General features: G+C 42.0%; 1 protein-coding gene across 7 annotated transcripts in view; it reads left to right on the forward strand.

The window, feature by feature from the left end:
• Pde7b (phosphodiesterase 7B) overlaps positions 1-22379 on the forward strand; it is a 307348-nt gene that overhangs the window by 155447 nt on the left and 129522 nt on the right. Inside the window, exon 1 of one of the 7 annotated variants that reach the window (XM_015998670.3) lies at positions 5607-10749. The exons of the other annotated variants lie outside the window; for them this stretch is intronic. Within the exon in view, the coding sequence (XP_015854156.1) occupies positions 10512-10749 (238 nt within the window). The 5' untranslated portion in view covers positions 5607-10511. Of the gene's footprint in view, positions 1-5606; positions 10750-22379 lie in introns of those variants that run through there. 7 annotated transcript variants of the gene reach the window in all.

The raw sequence follows: 22379 nt of genomic DNA on the forward strand, positions 1-22379 counted from the left end.
GCTCACAAATAATGACACAAAGACTTCTTATTAATTATGAAAGTTCAGCCTATAACTTACTTAGACTTGTTCCTAACTAACTCTTATAACTTAAATTAACCCATATTTTTATTAATCACATTCTACAATGTGGATTTTACCTCTATCACATTCTGTGTGTCCTACTCTTTCCAAGTCTGGCTGGCTTATCTGCCTCTCTTCCTCTCAGTCCTCTCTCTGTCTGAAAGTCCCACCTATACCTCATGCCTAGCTACTGGCTGTTCAGCTCTTTATTAAGCCAATCACAGCACTACATCTTCACACGGTGTATGAATATCCCACAACACTAGACTACAGGAGACAATTTCCTTAAGAAAGGAAGTCAAGAGAGTGCTTTTGTATGCTGGACACTGTATCCTGGAGAAGATGCAATAATGATGCATGCTGAATAAGTGAGTAAGTGAATGAATGAATGAGACATCATAAGGATCTCAAGTTGCACAGTATAAGCCAGTAACTCCTTTGGACTAATTTGAAATTCAGGACAAGACATCAATGGCAAATGAAGTTATGCTTACAGATAAATGAAATGGGTCAAATGTCCCTCTTGGTTTAAATAGACAGGAGTCGATTTTGAGATTTCATAAAAAAAAAAAAAAAATAGAAGTTTTTTCTGGATTAGACACGTGACCAAATCTTTCCTAATAATCTCCTATTGCTATTGTAAAAATCACAACTTAGCTGCTTAAAATAATCCAGATTTATTTTTCACATTGTTCTGGTGATCTGAGATCTAAAACCAACATACTCTACCATGCCATTCTTGGGATTTCAAGAGTGAATTTATTGATTTTCTGGTCTTTTCCATCTTTTAGAGGTAGCCTGAATCCTTGGCTGTAAGCACTTTCCACCTTCAAGGCCACACTGGGGGAGTCTTTCTACAACACATCTCTATGACTTTCTCCATCCTTGTCTTTTACATGGAAAGATCCCTATTACCACACAGGGCCTGCCCAGAGTTCAGGTTGTCCATTCTGTTTTAATGCCAGTTTCTGTCTGGGCCTCCCTTTCCCATATAACCTATCATGTCCACAGGTCTGGGAATTAGAATGTAGGCATCCCGAGAGTCCATTTTTCTGTCTTTCACACACAATATCAGAATGCCGCTGGCATGTTTAGACAACAATACAGTTTCCACAGAAATTTTGTGTATTTGAATGTAAGTTTGAGTGAGTCTATAAGACTAGATGGTAGGGGACTATTTTTGAAATCATTAAATGTCCCACGGAAGGATTTAGATGGTTTTGTAAGCAATGATTCTCTTTGTGTCAAATTAATGTGAATAGCTGTCATCACTGTTTATATGTCACAGTTTGAAAATGACATGATTATAAGGTGCATCCAATCTACAATACATCAACTTGTAAAGACAAACAAGACTCAATGGAACTTTTTTAATGGCTGCTGCAAGAGTCAAAGAATACAGTTTAGTAGTAACTCAATCAGTTACTACTGTAATCTGTAATCCCTGCTCCCTGCAGACTGAGGCCAGCTTGGCTAACATAGCAACATCTTGTCTTAAAATAAATAAATGAAGTCAAATGAAAGCCTAGACTCATGGTGCTGAAGCTGAGCCCTTGTGCTCTGGGTGAGACATGGAAAGCAATGGGTCTATGAACATATGCACATCAAAGGCAATGTTAATGTCAAGTTCAAAGATCAGAAAATGAGGACTATGAGGCTTAACAGACCATAGAAAGGATGCAGGAAGAGGCTCACAGAGGACAAAGAGCACTTAGATCTAGAAACCCAAATAAGAAGGTAGACCAGTTAGCACCATGTGCCAGAGACCAAAAGATCCTGATCACTTTGCAGTAAGGAGTAAAATATCACTGGAGTTTAGAAGGGAAGGTGGGGCTGGGGGATTAGCCAGAGTGGCTTAGACAATCTCTTGCCATAGAGCACTAGGCTTTCTCCTTTATGTATGGTGCTGTTAATTCTGTGGCAATAACCACATACTAAGCAAACAAAAGATTTGATGTGAATCCCTTCTCCTTACCCTACAGACTGGACTACTTTGGGCTATCCATTAAGTCCTTTTATTTTCACCTTCAGTTTTCAACTGACAGTGACCTCGAGAATCTTCTAAAGATAACAAGCATGATGTACATTTTCTGTAAATATAATATCTCTTGGCTTTCTCTTCCTTGTTTGTAGTCACTACAAAAAGGTTTGGGTGACAGGAAATATAGGTGTTTGTTACCAGAGCAAAGCACTCAGGCTTAGGGAGAAAAAAACCCACACACAAGAAAGACAACGGAAAATAATACAGCAAGCTGTGTTTGCAATTTCTGACAGATGATTTCATTTATTCTAAGCGTTCTTGTTTAGTTAACTATACAAATTTTTAATCATATAAATGTGGTGGTATTCTAGCCTCCTGCTCTTGATTAGGCTTGTCTTCCAGCTGATTTCATATGCCTCTGGCTTCTGGCACTGCATTCTCATAAATACTACATCTGGGGCTGCAGGAATTCCTGGCCATACCTGTTAAAAAGTGTAGCCTGTAGTAGAGTTTATTTTACTTATCTTTTGTGCTTTGTGTTGTGTTTTCCCAAGGCAAAATGAGAAACAGCAGTGCGGTACATTTCTCTGAGTCAGCAGCACCATTGGCCACTGGCTCTAATGCCACGAATGTCTGTTTTCTTTCTCTCTTTTTCCATCTTTATTTCTTTGTGGAATCATATGGTCACCATTCATTCATGCTTGGGATAGTAGAGTGGGAAAGATCACCAGGCCTTATGCAGAGACCACTTTGTGTAAGTCTTTAATAACTCAAAGGAAAGGATCAGTTTTTGGTGAGAGTATGCCCAACGATGGAACTCAAAGACCCGGAGCTTTGCCTGTACACTAACCACTCCAAACACAGGATGCGGTTTCCAAACATTCTTAAAGTAGTCTCTAACCATTCTGAAAATTGTGACAAGGTGTAAGAAGATGCTGAAATGAAAGAGGAATCAGAAAACTGACCTAAGTTTTGTTGCACATTTGATGAGAACAGAATTTTTAAGAAAAGAAAAAAGAAAAACAGCATTTAGTTATAAAGTTGAAGACTGTCATGGGTGTCCATTGCAATGGTTTATATTTGATAGCCAACCTAGTCTTTAGAGTCATTCCATAACAACAACAACATAATGAGTGAGACAAACTTGAGAAGCCAAGCAGTGGTTTGATGCCATGAAAGTCTTTGGACACAGCCCTGGTTCTTATGTAGCCATTTCCAGTCGCTTGTTTCCCTCAAGAGTCAAGCCAGCATGGTTTGAAAAGTCCTAAGAGCATGTACTTGTGAAATGGGAATTTTGCTGCTGCACTGTCTTTTGTAAGTAACTAATACAAGACAGACAGAAAATGCTGTCACAGAGTAGTCCCCTAGTCTTTTACTCATAGTATGGTTATAGGCTACTGCCCCTGTCATATTCAAGAAAATTTTAGAGATGCAGAGGCTCATATCCTTATGTGGACCTTCCAGATGAGAATTTGCGTGTCAGGACTGGAGAGATTTTGGTGGGTAACAGCACTTGTTACATCAACATGAGGACCTGAGTTTGGGTCTCCATCCCCCACATAAAAAGCCATGTGTGGCCGTGTCCAGTCGTAGAATCTCAGTATGGGGTAGATGGAAATAGGATGCTAGGGCTTGCTAGCCAGCCAACTTTCCTGTAGATTCAGTAAGAACCTCTGTCTCCGAGTAGGGAAGTGGAGCGTGATGAAGCCAGACACCCCAAGTCCTCGTCTAGTCTCCACACATGTTCATGAGCACACACACACAAGCACACGCCCATCCCCACACATACACCCACCCACTCACACACGTATACTTGCATACACACATATGCACCACACACAGAATCTGCATGTTGACGGATTCTTTGGTTATTCATGCACATATTAACATTTGAGGAGCGTTGCTCCAGAATACCACCCAGGAACGCCTTTTGGCATAGAAGTCACGTGTGAATCATAACTAAGAGAAAATAGATAAAACTGAGAAGAGCAGAGCAAAGAACTCTGGGAAGCAGTAGGAGTGAGCTCTACAAACATGACCTGGTTGAAATTTCCTTCTGAGGTTACTTTGAACTCTACACACACACAAACGGAAATCAAGGGCAGAGATGGATCCTGTTAGAAGGCCTTTATTCCTTATTTCTTTTTCTTTTCTTGTGTTGTATGTACCACCAATTTTTTTCCATATCTTATTAGTGCCTTGTTGGTTTTCATCATTTTAAAAGGAAAAAACCCTTGCCTTGCCATTTTCCAGAAGTTCTTTGAGGATAATATTCCCTTCACTCTCCTTGGGATCTTCTAAACCCAGCCTATTTCAGATCATGCATCTCACTTATTAAAAGGAGGAGGAGGAGGAAGGGGAGGAAGAGGAGGAGGAGGTAGAAATGTATTTTAAACTTTTAAAACATGATATTAGGCCCTGAGCACATACTTCCATTAAAAACACAAATTAAACAGAAAGCCATTAAGAGTAATTGAGATTCTAAAAGTGTTTGAGGAATAAAGACCCTCAACAAAAGCAACATGAGATTCTCCTAAGTTTTCTAGGGGAATGGGCCAGTGGGCAGCCTGAAGACACAGGCTCACAGTGAGCATGTGGCACTAAGCTGGACAACTCCTGAACGTCAAACACACCTGTTAGTCACTGTAGATGAAATGGAGTTCCCCATGGAAAGGCCCTACATGGGAAAGGCACTAAATAACCCACAATGATCAGACAAGCTTAACCCTAGGCATGGTTCATGGGTGTTACACCACCAAAATGCACTTACAAAGAAAAGTTAGCCTAGTGAATCACTTCTGTCAACACACACTGTCCTTTTCTATCTGAGCCTATGGACACGTCAATCATCATCCATTCTTTCTGCAGACGTCCTTTACTGTTTTCAATCCCTTCCTATTTTCCCTATGGGCCATTCCCCAGTAATATCCACTATTCTATCTTTGATTTATTTATTTTTTTTTTTGGACTTCTGCATTCTCATAAGAAGTATGACCTTCCAAAGGGACCTACTTTAAGGATAGATGGGTTGGGTTTTTTAGCTTTCCAATAGATAATATAGTCAAAAATACAGTCAAAATTTGAGCTCAGGCAAATTGTCAGCATGATTTCTTTGTTGTTATTTTTGTTGTTGCTTTGAGACAAGGTCTCGCTGACCTCAAACTTGTGATCCCCCGCCTCAGCTTCCCAAGTGCTGAGATGACAGATGTGAATCACCACTCTTGGCCAAGTAAAATGCCTTAAACTTTTAAAATAATAATATTAAATTTTACAGCACATTTCCGTTTTCAAGTCACTCCTTTTTAGACTGTTTAAATTCTTCAAAGATCACTGTGTAATGGCTAAGGTGTTTACTGCTCTCACACCCATTTACAGATAAGACATTAAATCTGAGGTCAAACTTAATGGTTACAGTCTGAAGCCCCATTTTTGTAAGCCTGAGATAAGTGGTCCTGGGGTTACTTTACAGAGTTCATTGCTGTACTCCTTGGTTTGGTTGGGGGGATTTTGGTGTTGTTTGTTTTTGGTTTTGTTTTGGTTTTAAATAGAAACGCAAACATAAAATTATGACAAGTATCTTCTCCCACCATTCATAGTATTTCACAAAACGTGAGAATTCTATAGTCATAGGAGGCCTGGGTCCCAGGACTAAGAACTCTTCCTGGGAGGGATGCAGGGCCCCTGCAGCAGCAAGGAAGAAAACCATGTCTTCCTGCCACTCTGACTTCAGCCCTTGCTCTAGTATGGGCTCATCTGCTGTTGCAAAAGTGTCAGACAGAGACAGTAAGCTCAGCATTGGCTACATTACCTAAAAGCCAAGCTCGAGGCCTCACTTCTGCTAGAACCTTGGTATTCCCTTCTACCAGGGTCTTAGCCACAGAGCCCAGGAGCTCCCAGTACCTGAGACAGGACCCAGGGGTAGCATAGGTTCCCGATTTTCACTGCATGAGTGCAGTCAATAAATGACTGCGTAGAGGCCCCTGTTAGGAAATCAAAGTCCGAATCTGTCAGTTCAACCCCTTCCACCTCCTCTCCCTCATCTTTCCTCATCTGGCCACACCGGCTTTCCTCCCTGTCCTTGTGACAGTGGAAATATGTGCTGCCTTGTATGGTTGGTCTGTAGACCAGCTCCTTTCCTTACTTACTGGCATTGTTCCTTGAGATTAGCTAAGGCCAAAGCTATTACATTTCTATTTCTCTTGAAGGACACTGTAAATTGTTTGAGCTTCTTCTACTTGGGCTATATTAAACAAAGTTACAAGACCTGTGTCTCCTTCCTCGCTCATTCTGGATTGCATATGAAATGCAATTGTGAAACCAGAGTGGCCCAAAGGTTGGGGGTAGGAGTCAGGGAATGCTTACACATTCATATTTGAGCTGAGTTGATGGAGAAAAAAGTATGGGATAAAACAGACCCCTCAAACAGAGAGGAATAATAAATGATGAGGACCAATAAGGGCATAAACTATTTTCATATTCACCTTGGTAAGGTTATCACTAAAACAAAGTTTTGGAAGAATCTGCCAATAGACTCAACAGAAAAGAAAATAGCAACAAATATGTTTCTGGATGGTAAAAAGATATTCTCCAGAATATTAGAAATGTTTAAATGGTTGATTGCCATTTCAAAATGACATATAATAGATTAATATAATAATTTATAACAGAGCACCCACAGCCTCCGTAGTATTCTCACAACCCTCAGAACACGAACAGTTCTAACAGTGCAACTTAATTCAGGGCTTAAAGCAATTATGCATCTTGTACATGTCACTGTGTATTTACTATTGGGGTTATCAGTTTCTTTCCTTTATATAAGGTACAAACACACATCAACATTTTTTTTGCTCATGTATGTATGTGTGTACATGCACGTGTTTAGGTATATAGGTGTATGTGGGTGTGGAGATCAGAAGTCCACATCAGGTTTCTTCCTCTATCCCTTTTCCTCCTTTTTTGGTTTTTTGTTTTTTGTTTTTTTGTTTTTTTGAGACAGGCTTTCTCACTGAACCTGGAACTCATCTTATCGGCTAGACTGATTGGCCAGCAGCCTCCGAGATCTGTCTGCCTCTGCCGCAGCACTGGGGTTTACAGATGCATGCCGCTTCAGCCAGCTCTTCCAAGAGCAGTGGCGATCCATGCATCCTCAAGTTGACCCAGCAAGTGCTTTATCCCCTGTGCCAGTCTCCCCAGTCCTGAAGCAGGCTGGTCTAACTTGAACAGTTCACATCACACAAAAAGAGAACCCTGTTTTCCCTTTACTGGCATGGTAGACTGGCTCCCAACAATTCTATATCTGTAGCACATAATTCTTGAGAGTAACATCTGTGAGAGGTCGCCGATAGATGAGGCTTTGCTTCACAAGTCTTGCGAGTTCAGGACACCCCAGCTGTTTTCCCCCAAGCCTGGTGACCCAGACTTCCGGCTTCCATTACATCCCAAGGTAAATGATGTTCACTGAGCCAAAGAAATCACAGCTTGATAGGCATGCTCTTCTAAGGTAACCGTTTGAAAGACCGGAGACATCTCATCCTGAGATTAGTTACAAAATGTGACAAAAACCACCTTTCCGAGAAACAATGTTGCTGCAAGCTTTTGGTCCATAAGTGCAAGAGGTTCATCCTGCTCTCCTGGGCTGCTGTTGAGCCAAAAATCTCCTGAGCCAAGCTCTCTCGCAAGATTTCCTGTACTTCCTGTCTCCGTGTGAGCCAGAAATACCCTGAGAACGACCTTTCTGGTGGTAATTCTTGCACTTCTGCTCTGGGATGAAGATAATCCCATATCGGAGGGAAAATTTTAAATTGTGAAAACATTTTTGACACACAGACATTCAAATGAAGTAGGTTCCCCTCTGGGGAGGAAAATTGGAAATGATGGTTGGTTGGCCCTAACTCATCTCTTATAGGAAACAGTCACATCCAATGATCTAACATTTTGTAACTTCTCTGGAATATTTTTACAAGGAAATGTGCAAAATAGCCTAAGAGATGCTTTAGAAATGTATATTTTGGCTTTTAAAAAAAAAAAGCCAAGTTGAAGAAATATACAAGGAAGAGCTGTGTTTTTAATACATTAGCATCTGTGATATATCATATCATATATATTTGTTTTCTTTGTTCTTAACCCCTTTGTTTCAAGGGTCAGGATATCCTGATGCTAAGGACTCTTGCAAAATAACCGAACGAAAATAAAAATAGTCAAACACTTAGGAAACTCTTGAGTGGCTAAGTCAGGGAAGTTTGTGACTGAGGAGGGACTTTAAGACATTGTTCAGGAAGTTTGGCGTAAAGTGCAACAGCCTAGATGTTAAAGAGAACAACACTCTGCTTCCAGAGGTCCTCCATGCCCTCATCTAAGGGAAGGCTAAGGTTGTCAAACTAGGCGGATGAGTCCAATTGCTATACAAATCCTTTTATCTCAACAGGGGGATTAAAGAAAGAAATCTTGCAGGTAAAGTGGATCTTCTATTTTTTGCTCCTTGGGTTGTATGAATATGTAGATGTTATAGAAAAGCTGCAATATTTTAATAATGAAATTCTCAGAAAAGCACTGTCTCAAATATTTATTATACATATATATGTCTATGTACAAACACACACACACACACAAACTGAGGTTTTAGGCTTTTTTTTTCATCTACTAAGAAAGAAAGCAGGTTTACAGTATACTTTTTCATCTAGAAGAAGAAAAGGGGGGTGGAACCACGTAATTCATTATGAAAAGCCAGACTTATTCGCCATAGTTTCAGAAGAAGAGTGACAAGATTGCAGTGAGCTTTACTGCCTTCAACTTCAAAAACAGAATGAAGTGGGAGCAGAGGGTGGAAAATAAAGCACTCTGCAATGGTCTTCCTCCTCTCCCCCAAACCTCCTCCATGCCCCCCTAAAGAAACATCAAATGATTGTGTGATCAACCAGCGGTAGGAATTTAGAGCAGGAGCAGCGGCTTGTACATCAGCAAAATAAAGTGCCAAGCAAAACAAAAGCCTTTGCGATGCAGAGACACTGAGCTCCAAGGAGGACGGGATTGTTACAATGGCTTTTAAGAAAACAGGGGCTTTCTGTGTGACTGTGCGAGTTCAAATTGTTCCTACAAACCCAATTTGCCAGCAAAAATGCCAAGCATAATACCACCCCACTTTCGTTTATGTCCAAAGCCTTTCACATAAGCGACAGGGGGTATCTCTGTTGCCGCTTTGGCTCTGACTTCCAGGGTCAGCCCCTTCATCTCTGAGCCTCAGGAAGCAAGAGGCTTGGCCCACTGTTGTCCTGAATTCACCACTCTGGGGTGGGGACACAGTAGTCAGTGGCCCAGATATTAAGCCCACAGTGTGGTCTCTCTGAAAAGAATCATCCATACTTGCTTTTCCAGGCCATTCATGACCCCCTACCAACACCCTTTAAAATGATGACTACCCTTTGAAAATGGGTTTTTAACATCCTGAGCCACGTGTCCAGGCTAAACAGACGCCCTGTACATATGCATAAGGACCTTGACACTTCCCTAATCCACTTTTTTTCCAGTTAGCTTTGGAATGTGATTCAATGTTATTTCCTTCCAGCTGAAGGGCAGCTGAGGTTACAAAAGGATTTGACTAATAGACCAAAACCCCAGTTAGTTTGCAGAGAACTTTGACAGCGAAGTGGGTGGGGTGGGGAAGGAGGAAGGAGAGTGTTTGAACTGTGGTCCTTAAGATCAAGCCACCTCCCCATCCCGTGCAAGCACAGTGGACAGACAGGGCAGGCCCCCCACCAGGCCCTCCGGAGAGAAGCAGCTGCAGATGAGCTCCGGCAGAACTCAGCTTCCCGTTTTGCTGAAAGCTCCGTGGGACTTGCAGACCCCGCGTCTGGGAAGCTTCTAGGCTTCCTGTGCCATAGGGGTTAACCCCTCACCTGGCACTCCTCAGAGAGTCACGCAAAGCGGGGCCCCAAGTCTTCGCCTGAAGTCTTGCGTGGCTCAGCCACTTGACAAACTTGACAAGCAGCAAAAAAAAAAAAAAGCTCGTAGCAAACAAACGAAACGGGAGGAAGAAGGGAGACGAAGGCTGAAGCCTCGATGGCTTTCCACCCGCCCCCCTCCCGCTGTTGTTCCAGCTGTAGCCTGGGATTAATTAAGTGCTGTGAATTCAGTGCCTGAGAGAGAAGGGGGAAAATGCACTGTATCTCTAAGGAAGGAAGGAGTCCAGAGAAGGTTTCTCAGCAGTGAGGAACCTTAGGCGGTGTGCCTCGGTCTCGTCTCGTCGCCAGTGTTTTGTGCAGGGGCTTGGGAAAGCCAGAGAGGCTGTGCCAGGCTGGAGGAGACTTGTCTTTCCAAGGCTGGAGAGGATTTCACGCGGGTTTGCCTGCAGCTGCCCGGGAAGAAATTCCCCTCTGGTGGCAGCAGCCGCAGCAGCAGCAGCAGCGGCAGCGGCGGCGGCGGCGGCAGCGGCGGCGGCAGCCCTACCTCCTCTTCTGGGGAACAGGGCAGAATGCCTGTACTAGAGCGGTACTTCCACTCGGCAGAACTAGGCAGGAGGTGGACGGCCCCAGAAGGTGTCCTGCCCTCCGCCCTAGGCAGCAGGCCGGGGTGCCAGCAGGGGCCGCTACCCTGGGACTTGCCAGAGATGATCAGGATGGTAAAGCTGGTTTGGAAGTCCAAAAGTGAGCTGCAGGCAACCAAGCCGAGGGGTATTCTGGAAAATGAAGATGCTTTCCACAGCTTCCCAGGTAAACTGACAGTGGGGTGCAGACGGTAAACCTAGCCAGGTCTCAGCGCTCTGGGTCCCCTTCTTGGGGCAAAGAAGGAAGGCAAGTCGTTCGGACAGGGTTCAAGGGCTGACTTCAAAAAACGTTTGCTCTATTGGAACGGCGTCTGAAAGTTGAGTGATGGATATGCTGAGGGAGTGTTAGAATGAAATCAACAGACCCAGTATAGGGGTCATCTTGCTTCAGGCTTGTCCGGGTCAAATCGTTGAGTTTCAGCCCCAAGGGGAGAGTGTGAAATTGGGTCTTCTTTCATGTCCATCCTTACCCCTAGCATTTCTTGTCCATAGTTAGAAATGTCTCCAGCAGACTGTTTGCCTTGAGATGCTTTTCGCACCTCTTTACGTAAAGTAAAAAGGTAGCCTCCAAATTTTAACTATGCAACTCATGGAGCGCGTGTGTATCATGATCCCAGAACTGCGTGTAGTCTGCATGCTCTTTCAATCCTTGCAAGTTAATAAACTGCCCTGCCTCGGTTTCCTCTTTGGCAAGTGATGAATACCCCTACAGAGATGAAGAAAGCTCAGGTCATCTACCAAGTGTGGAGATGATGAGTCAGAATGGCTTTATTCATGTCATAAGAATGTACTGTTTGGGATGGGACAATCAGTTGGACCTTTGCTGCGTTTCTAATGGGGGGGGGTGTCAGGGATAGTGGGGGCTACAAAGATGCCTTTGAGACTCTGTAAACTACCAATACCGTAACTGATGGCGTGGTGCTCCCTGCCTCTGGGGGATCTGTTGGTGAGTGTTTGGAAAGCAGTGTGTTCACTTGAGTAGAAAGCACAGGAGTGTGCTTCTGCCTTTTAAGTCCCGGCCATCCCCATGCAGTGGAATCCTGACATGCCATCAGCGATGAGAGATGGGGGCAGGTGAAAAAGACAGACTAAAAACCCATCTTCCTTTTTCTCATGGGAATGGGCTGAGAGTAACAACTCCCTTCATTTTGTTTCAAATAACTTAGGTTTGTTGTGTACACTAATTTGCCTAATAATTTATAAAGAATATTATTAGAAAGTAATGCCGGAGGAGTGTCTGGAAACAAAACCCAATGCTGTTCTTTAGTAAACAGTGAGTATCTGAGCACTTAGAAAAGAGAACTGAAGCAATCAGCTTGAGGTTTGTGTGGCATCTGCAAGATGGAGGCCAATGGAAATGAGTCTTGGTCAGAAGAAATGAGGTAATGGGAAAGTCATTCATATTTCATGGGAGCAGGGCAAGGAAAGCAGAAAGAGCCACCTAGGCAGAAAATGCAAGGATGGCGCCCCAACTGCTCTCACCCCTGGTTTGTGTCACTAACTGCGATGATTAAAACTCACATCTCAAAGGACGCCCTTTCATAAAACTTCCTCAGTCATCGCTCACCGGCATGTCTGTGGGGAAAGGTGCACGTTCTTCTCTAGTCCACGTGAGCGGGGTCTGACTCCTCAAGCCCTGACGTCCTGAGCAAGCAGAGTTTTGTGACTTTGCATCTACTTTGTCTTTGCATTTTCCTGGTTGCTGAGAAGGAAAGGTGAGCCTCTCACACCTCTCTACCGGTTCCTCCCTTGCCCCTTGCCATGGAAAGTGCTGTAACTGATTCCTGGAGAGAAAGCAGCACCCACCCATATCCTCCTCACCTTACCTGCACTGGGGTGAGCTCTGTTTAAACATACACACACACACACACACACACACACACACACACACACACACACACAGAAGGGGGGATGTCTGTCTGCTTTACCTGCCTCCCCATTTTCTTTCTGATTGTGAGCACAAAACCCTCTTATGCATCAGCACAGGGCCAAGATGATGAACCCAGAGATGAGTGGCATCATCTTTCAAGTTGTCTGCTGCCTCAGGTGCTCTGTAAAGACATTTCCACCATTGGACCACAGCAGTAATAGCTTGGGTTGTTCTCAGCTAGGTATGGAGAGTGAGGGAGGTATGCAAGAATCTCTCTCTGTCTCTGTCTCTCTGTCTCTCTGTGTCTCTCTCTCTCTTTCTGTGTCTCTCTCTCTCTCTCTCTCATCTCACACTTACCTCACAATCCTCAGTCAATTTAAACTTAACAATAGTCTTCAGCAGCTCTGCATATCAAGTGGTGCCTGCCTCCAAGCCTTGCCCTGTGTCTTCCTTGACTCAGCCAACTGAGAGTGTTTTATTCAAACTACAAAATCCCAACCCTGTCCCTCACATCTTTCCAGATAGCAACTTTGCCTCCATGTTTAATATGTTACACACAACATTTTGCCTTGCTATTACTCAAAACAGGGAAACTAAATATTATCAATTCTGTGTGTATTTGGACTGCCTGTGATAACAGATGAGTAGGTCTAAATATTTAAAAACCGTGAAACTGTGGAAATTGTGAATGGCACCAGTGGTCACTTTGCTGGGCCCTAGAGATGAATGCCACCAGCTCCTAGTATGTTTACAGCAACCTTCAGAAGCCCCGCGGTTCCTTCTCCCTTGTGAAGGGCATCAGTGTTTGTATGTATGCTCCTTTAGACAATATTAGAACTCTGTTCCTTACAAGTGACATAGAGAAATGTTTGAGGTGTCTTGCTCAGTAAAGAACAAAAGAAAAGCTGAGAAAATAAATAAAAAAGCATGCATTCCTGAGAAATTCAAGATGAAATACGCAGGCTCACCAGCCATGGGAAGCAGAAGAGAGCAAGGAAGTACTGGAAAGGTGGTGGGTCAGCATGCCCTGGATGGTTCTTCCGAGGGCACTTTCAGGAGGTCTGGGATACACGGCTGGGAGGGGAGTGACCCTAAGCTGTGCTTTGACCAAAGCAGTAACAGCTGCGGACTTACACCTTGTCGTTTAACCACGGTAACGCTCTACCTTTTTTTTTTTCCCTTTCTTGAAAGCTACTTCCTGTATTTTAGAAATGAGGTGAATAGTTCAGAAAGACTCAATATTTATTCCACGGTCCCCACCCCACCCCCAGAGCAGGATCTCAATAGTTTAACTGAGTCACAAAACCTTTTTCCTGCTCCGAGCCCCCGCTGGCTGTTTAGAGTCACACTTGAGCTACAATGTTGTTTCTGTAGTTACTTGTTGGGGGGCAAGCATGAGAACTCATGATTCAAAACTCAGACAACAACAACAACAACAACAAAATAACAGTCTCATTTGAAATAAGTCAGGACTGTGTCTTCACTACATTTTTTCTGCTTGTTTGGAGGGCGTTAGCTTTAGATAGAAGCCTCAAGTACTGGGACAGTGTAGAGAATGACCCTCATTGGTCCTTAAAGCTCACAGCGCAGCTGCCCAGAGAGCAGACACCAAAGATAGGAGCGAGGGTGGGTGGGAGGGTAGGGGTGGGAGACGAATCCGTGGTTTCACAAATGCTAGGGGTACAAACACTACTATAATCTTGACTCTAGTCAGCAGCCAGTTTAAGTTCAGATGCCCCCAGCAAGACCTGTTCTTACTTGAATAAATCATTTTACTTTGAGATTCAATCAAAGAACTGCAGACTCTTCATCTACTTACCTTACCTTCTGGTGTCTCTAGCCTAAGTTGTATGTTATATTTTTCCTTCTTTACTAAGTCTGTTCTCCTTTCAATAGCCTTTGGTTGCCAGAAAAATATGAAAACACAGAACTCATTTAAAATAAAGAACCCCAACCACTTCCCTTTAGCTCTTACTTGTCATGGACTTCAAGGAGAATACAAATATCAGAAATGTGCTTTATACCCAGCTCTGAATATCAAATGTCAGACAAGAAAAAGCTGCAAGAGGATTCCAATGCCAGAACACTACATTTTAAATTGACACCTAAAGCGCCATTTTAAAATCTCTTAAGTGACGAGCATGACACAGATTACGTTGAAGAGAGAGCACTTTGATCATTATAATTCAAGAAGCATTTATTGGATGCTTAGTGTATACCGAGGATTGTGCTAGACAACCCTGAGCGATGAATCAAAGGTTTAATGAGGGAAGAATGGCAACATGTTCATGAATCTGAGCTCTGTCTGCAGCTTCAGTGTGCAAACAAGCCCTTGATGGTTTAAACTTCTCTGTCCACTCAAAATATTGACTGGAAAGCTGGTGAAACAAAACACACTTCTCAAAATTCATATGCACTTTCAAACGCTCATCAGGGCTTAATGATTTCATTCAAAACAGAACAAGTTGCTTGGAGAAAAGAATCAATTAGCCTCAACAGGGAACACACTGATATTAATTCATAACATTTCTCTAAGGCTACTTACTGCCTGTAGACATTAGCCTACTAGCCTACATTCAGTCTATAGCTTTACTGAATAACGTCATTGATGATGTCATCCCTCCTTTAAATGGAACATAAAAGCAAGTCAAACCAAAAGGCAATCTAGGCATGATGGATCATGCTGTAATTCCAGCACTTGAAGGCAGAGACAGGAGAATTGCTATGAGTTTAAGGCCATCCTGGGTCACATGACAAGTCTCAGGCCAACCTGAGCTGCAGAATGAGACCCTACCTCACAAAATAGATCATAGATAGATAGATAGATAGATAGATAGATAGATAGATAGATAGATAGATGGATGGATGGATGGGTGGGTGGGTGGGTGGGTGGGTGGGTGGGTGGGTGGTGGGTGGGTGGATGGATGGATGGATGGATAGAAAAATTTAAAAGAAGAAAAGGAAAAAAGTTCTCACTTTGAACCAAACTTGTGCTTTCCATAAATTTAGTTTTCTGAATGACAGATACCCAAATGTAAGACAGTCTTCCCCAGCTCCATAATTCTAGTTGGTTCCAAGTCCTTGAAAGAGGCTCAAGAGACAGACTGTAAGTACAAAACTGAGATTTAAACCTACTTAAATCCTACATACACATTGATGAGCTATGTGATCTTGGGCAAGTTAACCCCATGGTATCTTGGTTTCTCATCTACAAAAGGGAATAATAGTAGAACCTTCATATAAGTTTACTGAAAGGATTCAATGAGCTAGTACTCCTATATCAGTCTATAAAGACCCTAACCAGCAGTTCTCATCCAGGTTTTGGGGGTCACAGTTATGAAATAGTAATTTAATAATTTTATGATTGAAGTCACCACAACATGAGGAACTGTATTAACGGGTCATAGCATTAGGAAGGTTGAGACCCACTGCCCTAAATGCTACTCCATTCTTGGTCAATGATGAATATAACATATACACACCGATGTTCTCTCCTTAATATCTTCTCTCCCACCCTCTCCTTTCTCTGCTCAGTCATAGGGCCCTGGTCCAGCTCTGTGTGTTCTATCTGGAATCTTTCTGTTGCCTCTAACAACAAGACATTTCCCACATCTCTTCTTTCTACTCTGCAATTTAGATCACCAGTATTAAAATTATAATTTCCACACCCCTCTTCAAAATCCTTCAGTGAATTTTTTCCAGTGTCTTCAAAGAAAAATCTAGATCCTTTCATCCTGCCTAGAGCCCTCCATTCTTGGGAACTACCATGCTTTCCCAGGCTTGGTTGTCATTGATGGCCTCTGAGCTCTCCTCCTAGTCAAGACAAGGATCCCACTGCCTCCTCTCTGTTGTCTTCTCACTGTCCCCAAGCCTTAGAACAACTTCCCTCCAGGTTTCCAGTTTCTTCCATTCTCTAAGATCATATCCACATCCTGAGCCCTTCATACAGCCTTCCTAAGATTAGTGAACTAAAATATGGTTGGCCCTCTAGAGCTGTGGGTTTTGTACATGGGGATTCAATCAATTGTGGACTGAATAATAACCGAAACACATCGGTACAGAACATATACAGACTTTTTCTTGTCATCCCTTAAATAGCTATATAATAGCTATTTACATTTTGTCCCAGTATTGAGATTATATATGAGCTGGAAATGGTCTTTAAAAATGTAGGAGGATGCGCATAAGCCATGTGCCAACACTTAGCCACTTTACCCAGGGACTTGAATATACATGGGTTTTGGTACCCACAACAAGTCCTAGAGGCAATTCATGTGGATAACCAGGGATGGCTGCGTGCCTTCCTCTCCCAGATGCTCACTCGTCTTTATTTCACAAAGCACTTTATTTTGTTATAGCTGGTGTACAACTGCTTCCCCCCCCCCCCGCCTTGAGTCCCTGTTCTTTGAAAGTCTGGAGAACATCCTATTTTCTTTGTATTCTCCCCAACATGTTTTTCTTGTCAGCCACTCAATACATTTTGATATGTGAAAAATATTATCAGAAGGAATAAAATCATTTACAAGCTGTCATTAAGTGCATGGATGAGTACTTCTTCTCCAAGAACAGATAATTCAAGAAACATGAATTCGAGTTCTTCCTTTGAGTGGAATCATTTTTCATCTTCTATTCTTGCAAAGGATCAGGATTAGTCATTATAGCTTTTAAAATAGAAGAATACACAAGAGTGAATTTCCAAATTCAAAACGAATGTACTTTGTTCTCCAAGAGAAGTTGTAATTCACTGATAATTATAAATTTTAAGCACAAATGCATATAAGTTCTGGGCACATTTTTATACTTCTCAAGTCATAGCTATGTCTGGGTATCTTGTGCTTCTGCACATAAAATTTCTGAAACTGTTTTGGTTTTGTCTTTGTTTTTGTTTGTTTGTTTGCACAAGTGACATTCAGCCTATTCCCCAACATGGTTTCAAAGACAGAATGTGCGATGTCAGTGTTTACCTGGCCCTCCCAATGAGCTTTTGATGCTGCTGAAGGGTGCCCTTCCCATGCCCTCTTCTCTTGGCCTGGAAACAGTCTCATTTCTTCTCCTGTCTCCCTTCTTACTTTAAACAAGCCCAGTTTAACTACCTGGGAGCCCTGACTTTCACATCAAATTCATCTCTAAAAGGAAAACATTGGCAGTGTGGTTACAGAAATGCCAAAAGCTCCTCAATATTTTTTGACTCACAGAAGCAACTGAAAATGTGTGCTATGTTCTAGTGTGGCCTATTCCCTGGCTTTGGTTATCAGTATACTTCACAGTAAGCAGGATTCATCTCACCCTCACGGAAACAGTAAGCAAAGCTCACCGGCTCCACCTCCGATTCTCTATGCCATAGTCTACAGTAGATACAGCATTCTTCCTTTTCTGTCACTCTGTCTTGGCATTTCCACCCATTTCTCTCTGGAACTGACACCAGCCCCAAAGATGCTGAGAGACTATTCCAAGAGACGAGTTTCATGTCTTTACACTTGCTCTAAATTTCCTCAAACTACAGATTTTCAAGCCCTCCCTTCAAAGTATGTCTCAGCCAAGGCCTGTCCTGACTATCTTGAATGTTTTGCCACTTTATCAGGGACATTCAGGTTCTGGGGGAGCTCTAGGGCCCGCAGATCCCATCTTCTCACTGGTGAGGAGATAAAACTTAAAAATCAGCTCGGGTACAATTAGAAAAATATTTGACAAAGTTGAAACAGGACCTAGATGGCCCTGAGTCCAAGGGACAGAGCTGAATGCAGGAGGAGGGGGGAGAAAAGAGAAAGAAATTGCTAGAAGGGGAAAAAAAGAACTAAGTTCAAGAGAGATGGGATGGTAACTGCTTGAACTTGGTAATAGAAACAGAGAGATATCAGAGCCAAAATAAAATGAAATAAAGATGATACTGTCCCTGAAAAATAAGTATAAATGCTTGTTTAAGGTATTAAACAGGAAAAGTAAATAGTCATGGGTAAGGTAACAAGGTAGCCTATTTCTCTTTTCAGCCAATCACAGTGCAATAATGAAGCCAAAGAACAAGCTCCTCTTTCATGTTTCCTTCCCCAAGTCTATTTAGATGGCCCCAAGTATCTCACATAACCTCTATCCATCAGTGATAGGTACTTCAGAAAACCCAAGGACATCTAGAGGGTCTGTGAATAATTTATTCAAAAAATTCTCAGAAGATGATTTTTAAGAAAAGAAGAAGATAACGGGGTAGGGAGAGAAGCAGTCAGAGGGTGTGCTAGGAAGGAAGTGAGATTGGATCACTGCAAAGAACTGGGTTCAAATACAAGAAATGCAGTTTGTACCACATACGGAAACAAAGAGGAGGCGGTCGCTGTCGCAGACACAGAACAGAGATTTCAGATCTCCATACTCAAGTGCATAATGAGATGTAGCCTGTTGCTCTTCTTTGGCCAGCCGAATCTGGGTTAGTTCATCAGCTGTCACACAAATCGTGAGGCAGTTCTCAAGCCTGCAAGGAGAATATGAAATGTTCAACTTTCTAATTAGCAACATGGTGTTCAGTCTCTTCCGATTAAACGATGTCTCATGGATGAATACTTTCCACCACCTGTGTCTGCAACTGAATGCTTCCAAGACACACACACACACACAGACACACACACACACACAGACACACACACACACACACACAGGCTATTATTCTGAACAGGCACTTTCTCTTCTCAGTCTCCCTAAGCCATTCTCAATCATGCCCACTGGATCTTTGGTATACACCATAATATGCCCTAAGGAATACAAGATAAATAAAGCTCATGGCTGTCTAGCAAGAGGTTTTTATCTCCACTCTGCATTGGTTGAGCTACTATGGACTGAATCCTAGTCCTGCCTGTTGCTTACTCAATATGGCTTCATTTACTTAGCGTCCCAGGCGTATGTGGGATTCAAACCATCCCCCTCATACCTTTCTGGTTGGTTTTCTCATGAAAAGCTATGGCTTTCCACCTGCTACTAATTGGGATTGTGGTCATAATTATGCTGGTCAGGTCTTTTACATTTTCATTGTTTGAATGTATGTATTGGGAATTTCTGCACTCTCCTCCTTCTTATTCAAGACCCCTGACCTCTGAGCACAGGGAACCTTGGGAGACGTAATGCTAAAGAACTGTAGCAGGGATCCTTAGAGTCTTCTAACTTCGGAACAGAAATCCTGATTGCCTCTTTCAAGATGGCTGACATGAGAGATGGGTGCTGCCTCTTGCTCATACCATACTCGATGCTAAAACATTTGATTTCCTTTGAACAGTGATCCACTCTTCTTTTCTTGAATCGGTGGCTAATTCCCTGTAGAAGAAAATATTCATATAAGACAAACTGATGTACAATGAGGAAATGATGAGTTCTCCCGATGCCTAAATTAGAAAGCAAATTCTTTGTGCCCTCTTGAAGGTATAAAGGCCCAGTTACTTGGTTTGGTAGCACAGGCCTGACAAAATGTGAATACATATCATTGAATGAAAACAAAAATTTAGAGAAATTTTTAAATGTTTCAAATCCTCCAAAAATACACAAATATCTTCTGAGACCATAGAATGCAAACTAGTGTTTTAATGTCATATGCAAATATTTAGCATGTTATATGATAAAATGGCCAAGGATCAAAGATGTACTCCAAACTTAAAAGAAATTGAGGTCTAAATTTACTGGTTAGTTACTCAAGACATTCAAAAAAGTCAAGTCCAATTTCTCTTATGAAACAATTTGATTGAATGCATAGCATGGCGCTATAATCCTGAGAACAGGAAGGAGAGAAGGAATTATGGCTTATTAGAGGATAAAACTACACAGACAACTTGTGATATCAAAGGAGAATGGCATATATTTGTAATATATAAATCAATAGTCTGTGGAAACAATAAAGGGTCAGGATCACTTTTCAACTAAATATTAGTGGCTATCACATGCCAGGTACCTTCTTTTGCTTCTTAGGAAATTAAAACTCATGAACTAAGGACACTGAATAGATAAGATAGAAAGGATAAAATATATAGATTTGATAGATGATATACGCTAGAGTTACAGATGCAAAATCTATGACAACTGTCAGCACACGAGGGAGTGATTAATCCTGTCTGTACAATGGGCAATAAGGATCGAAACAAAAGTAATTCTTTTGAGATGTTATCAAAGGTAGGTTATATATCTGTGAATGAGGAAGAGATGGAAGACCAAAGGAGAAAGAGAAAACAATAGAACTGGATGCAAGAAACACTGAGATTAACAAATTATCGCATATAGAATCTGTCAAGGATGGGATGCGAGTGAGATTGGAAAAACAGGAAGCTGGGTTGCCAGTAGCTTGACCTGCCATCCTAAGGAATGTATCACACAGGCAGTGAGGAACATTCACATAATTTTAGTGGGATGTGATGAGACAAATTCTCCTGTGATATCATTGTTACAGCAGTGGCCTATGAAAAGGAAGGCTTGGGGTAGAGGGGTGCTAAGGAGTTTTTAACTGGTAAGGGTGACATTCGATGGGCATTTTGGCATATGTTGAAAAGTTTGACATGGTAAATATTTTGCTTTTTGTTTCCAAGTGCTAATACTTTACAACACACACACACACACACACACACACACACACACACACACACACACGAAATACTGTACAAATAATTGTCCTATGTCATACACTCATCCTGAATGCCTGAGTTCTTGATTCTTCCATGTAGAGCTGCCAGCCCAGAACACTCATTCCTTCCTCAAATTCAAGGCAGTTTGACTTCATTCCCAAATTTGAGAAGGGTCTTTCCCTCCGATATATCAGCCTTGTCATATTTCTTCTCATTCTGAGATTGCCATTTAAGGACATTTTTTTAAAGAACACTCCTTCCAAGGATAAGTAAAGTGCATGGTAGGAACAAGTTTGATGTTGTTTATGATGTAGTGAGTTAGATCAAATGACTTGTAAACACGCGTATGCTGGGTACTCCATGAAAACTAAGCATTGACTGACTGGCCACCTTCCTGAGTCACCCAGGAAGGCTTTACTGTATCTATTCTGAGTATTATAGCTGTGTCTTTAAGGTGGTTTAAAAAAAAAGAAAAAACTCCACAAAACGTTAGAAAGTTCTCGTTTAGGAAAAAGTTGACACAAACTAAGTTTGAGAAATGGTTGGAAATGCAGAGTACACAATTTGGAGCGAAGGATGAAGGGAAAGAGAAGGACTTTCAAGGGACCAGATGACATGTAGGCAAGAATTCTTAATCCTTGTGGAACCATTGAAAGTAAGTAAGTGAAAAAGTATAGAGGCTTTTAAATTTTACAATGGACATGGGCCTTTAAAAGGATCTATTTAAGCTACTGTATTTAAAATAAAGAAACTAAAAACCCACAGAGGTCACATAACATGCTCAGGGCCCCAGAGCTGGCAGTTCACTGCACAGGACCAATTCAGTCTCTCAACAGCGAGCCAAGCTATTGATATGACTGCACTGTCTATTGTGGTCAAACCCCAAACGAGTCTCAAGTCCAAAGTAGCTCAAGTCTCTCTAAATGTAATCTATTCCGTCTTTTTTGTTTTCAAGTACTTAACACCTCTGTGATTATATTATGTAAGTGTGTGGTGTCTACCTGTACATGAGCAGAGAGCGTTATATGTTTACAGGCTGAGTACCACTAATATGGAAAACCAGAAACCAGCATGATATCACAAGAGGAAAATTCCACACCTTACGTCATGTCACAGTCAAAATTCATTCTTTGTGTATAAGGACTATACAGAACACAAATAAATTTTATGTTTAGACTTAGGCCCCATCCCTAAGCTTCATTCTGTATATGCCAAATATTCCAAAAGCATTTTTTAATCTAAATTCTGGAATTCTTCTAGTCCTGAGAATTTCAGACAAGGAATACTCTAGTTCTCCATTTAAATGTGCACATGTATTTGTAAAATAAAGAAAGAAAGCAA

The sequence above is a fragment of the Peromyscus maniculatus genome, chromosome 16 (genome assembly GCF_049852395.1).
Source record: "Peromyscus maniculatus bairdii isolate BWxNUB_F1_BW_parent chromosome 16, HU_Pman_BW_mat_3.1, whole genome shotgun sequence".
Lineage (NCBI taxonomy): Eukaryota > Metazoa > Chordata > Mammalia > Rodentia > Cricetidae > Peromyscus > Peromyscus maniculatus.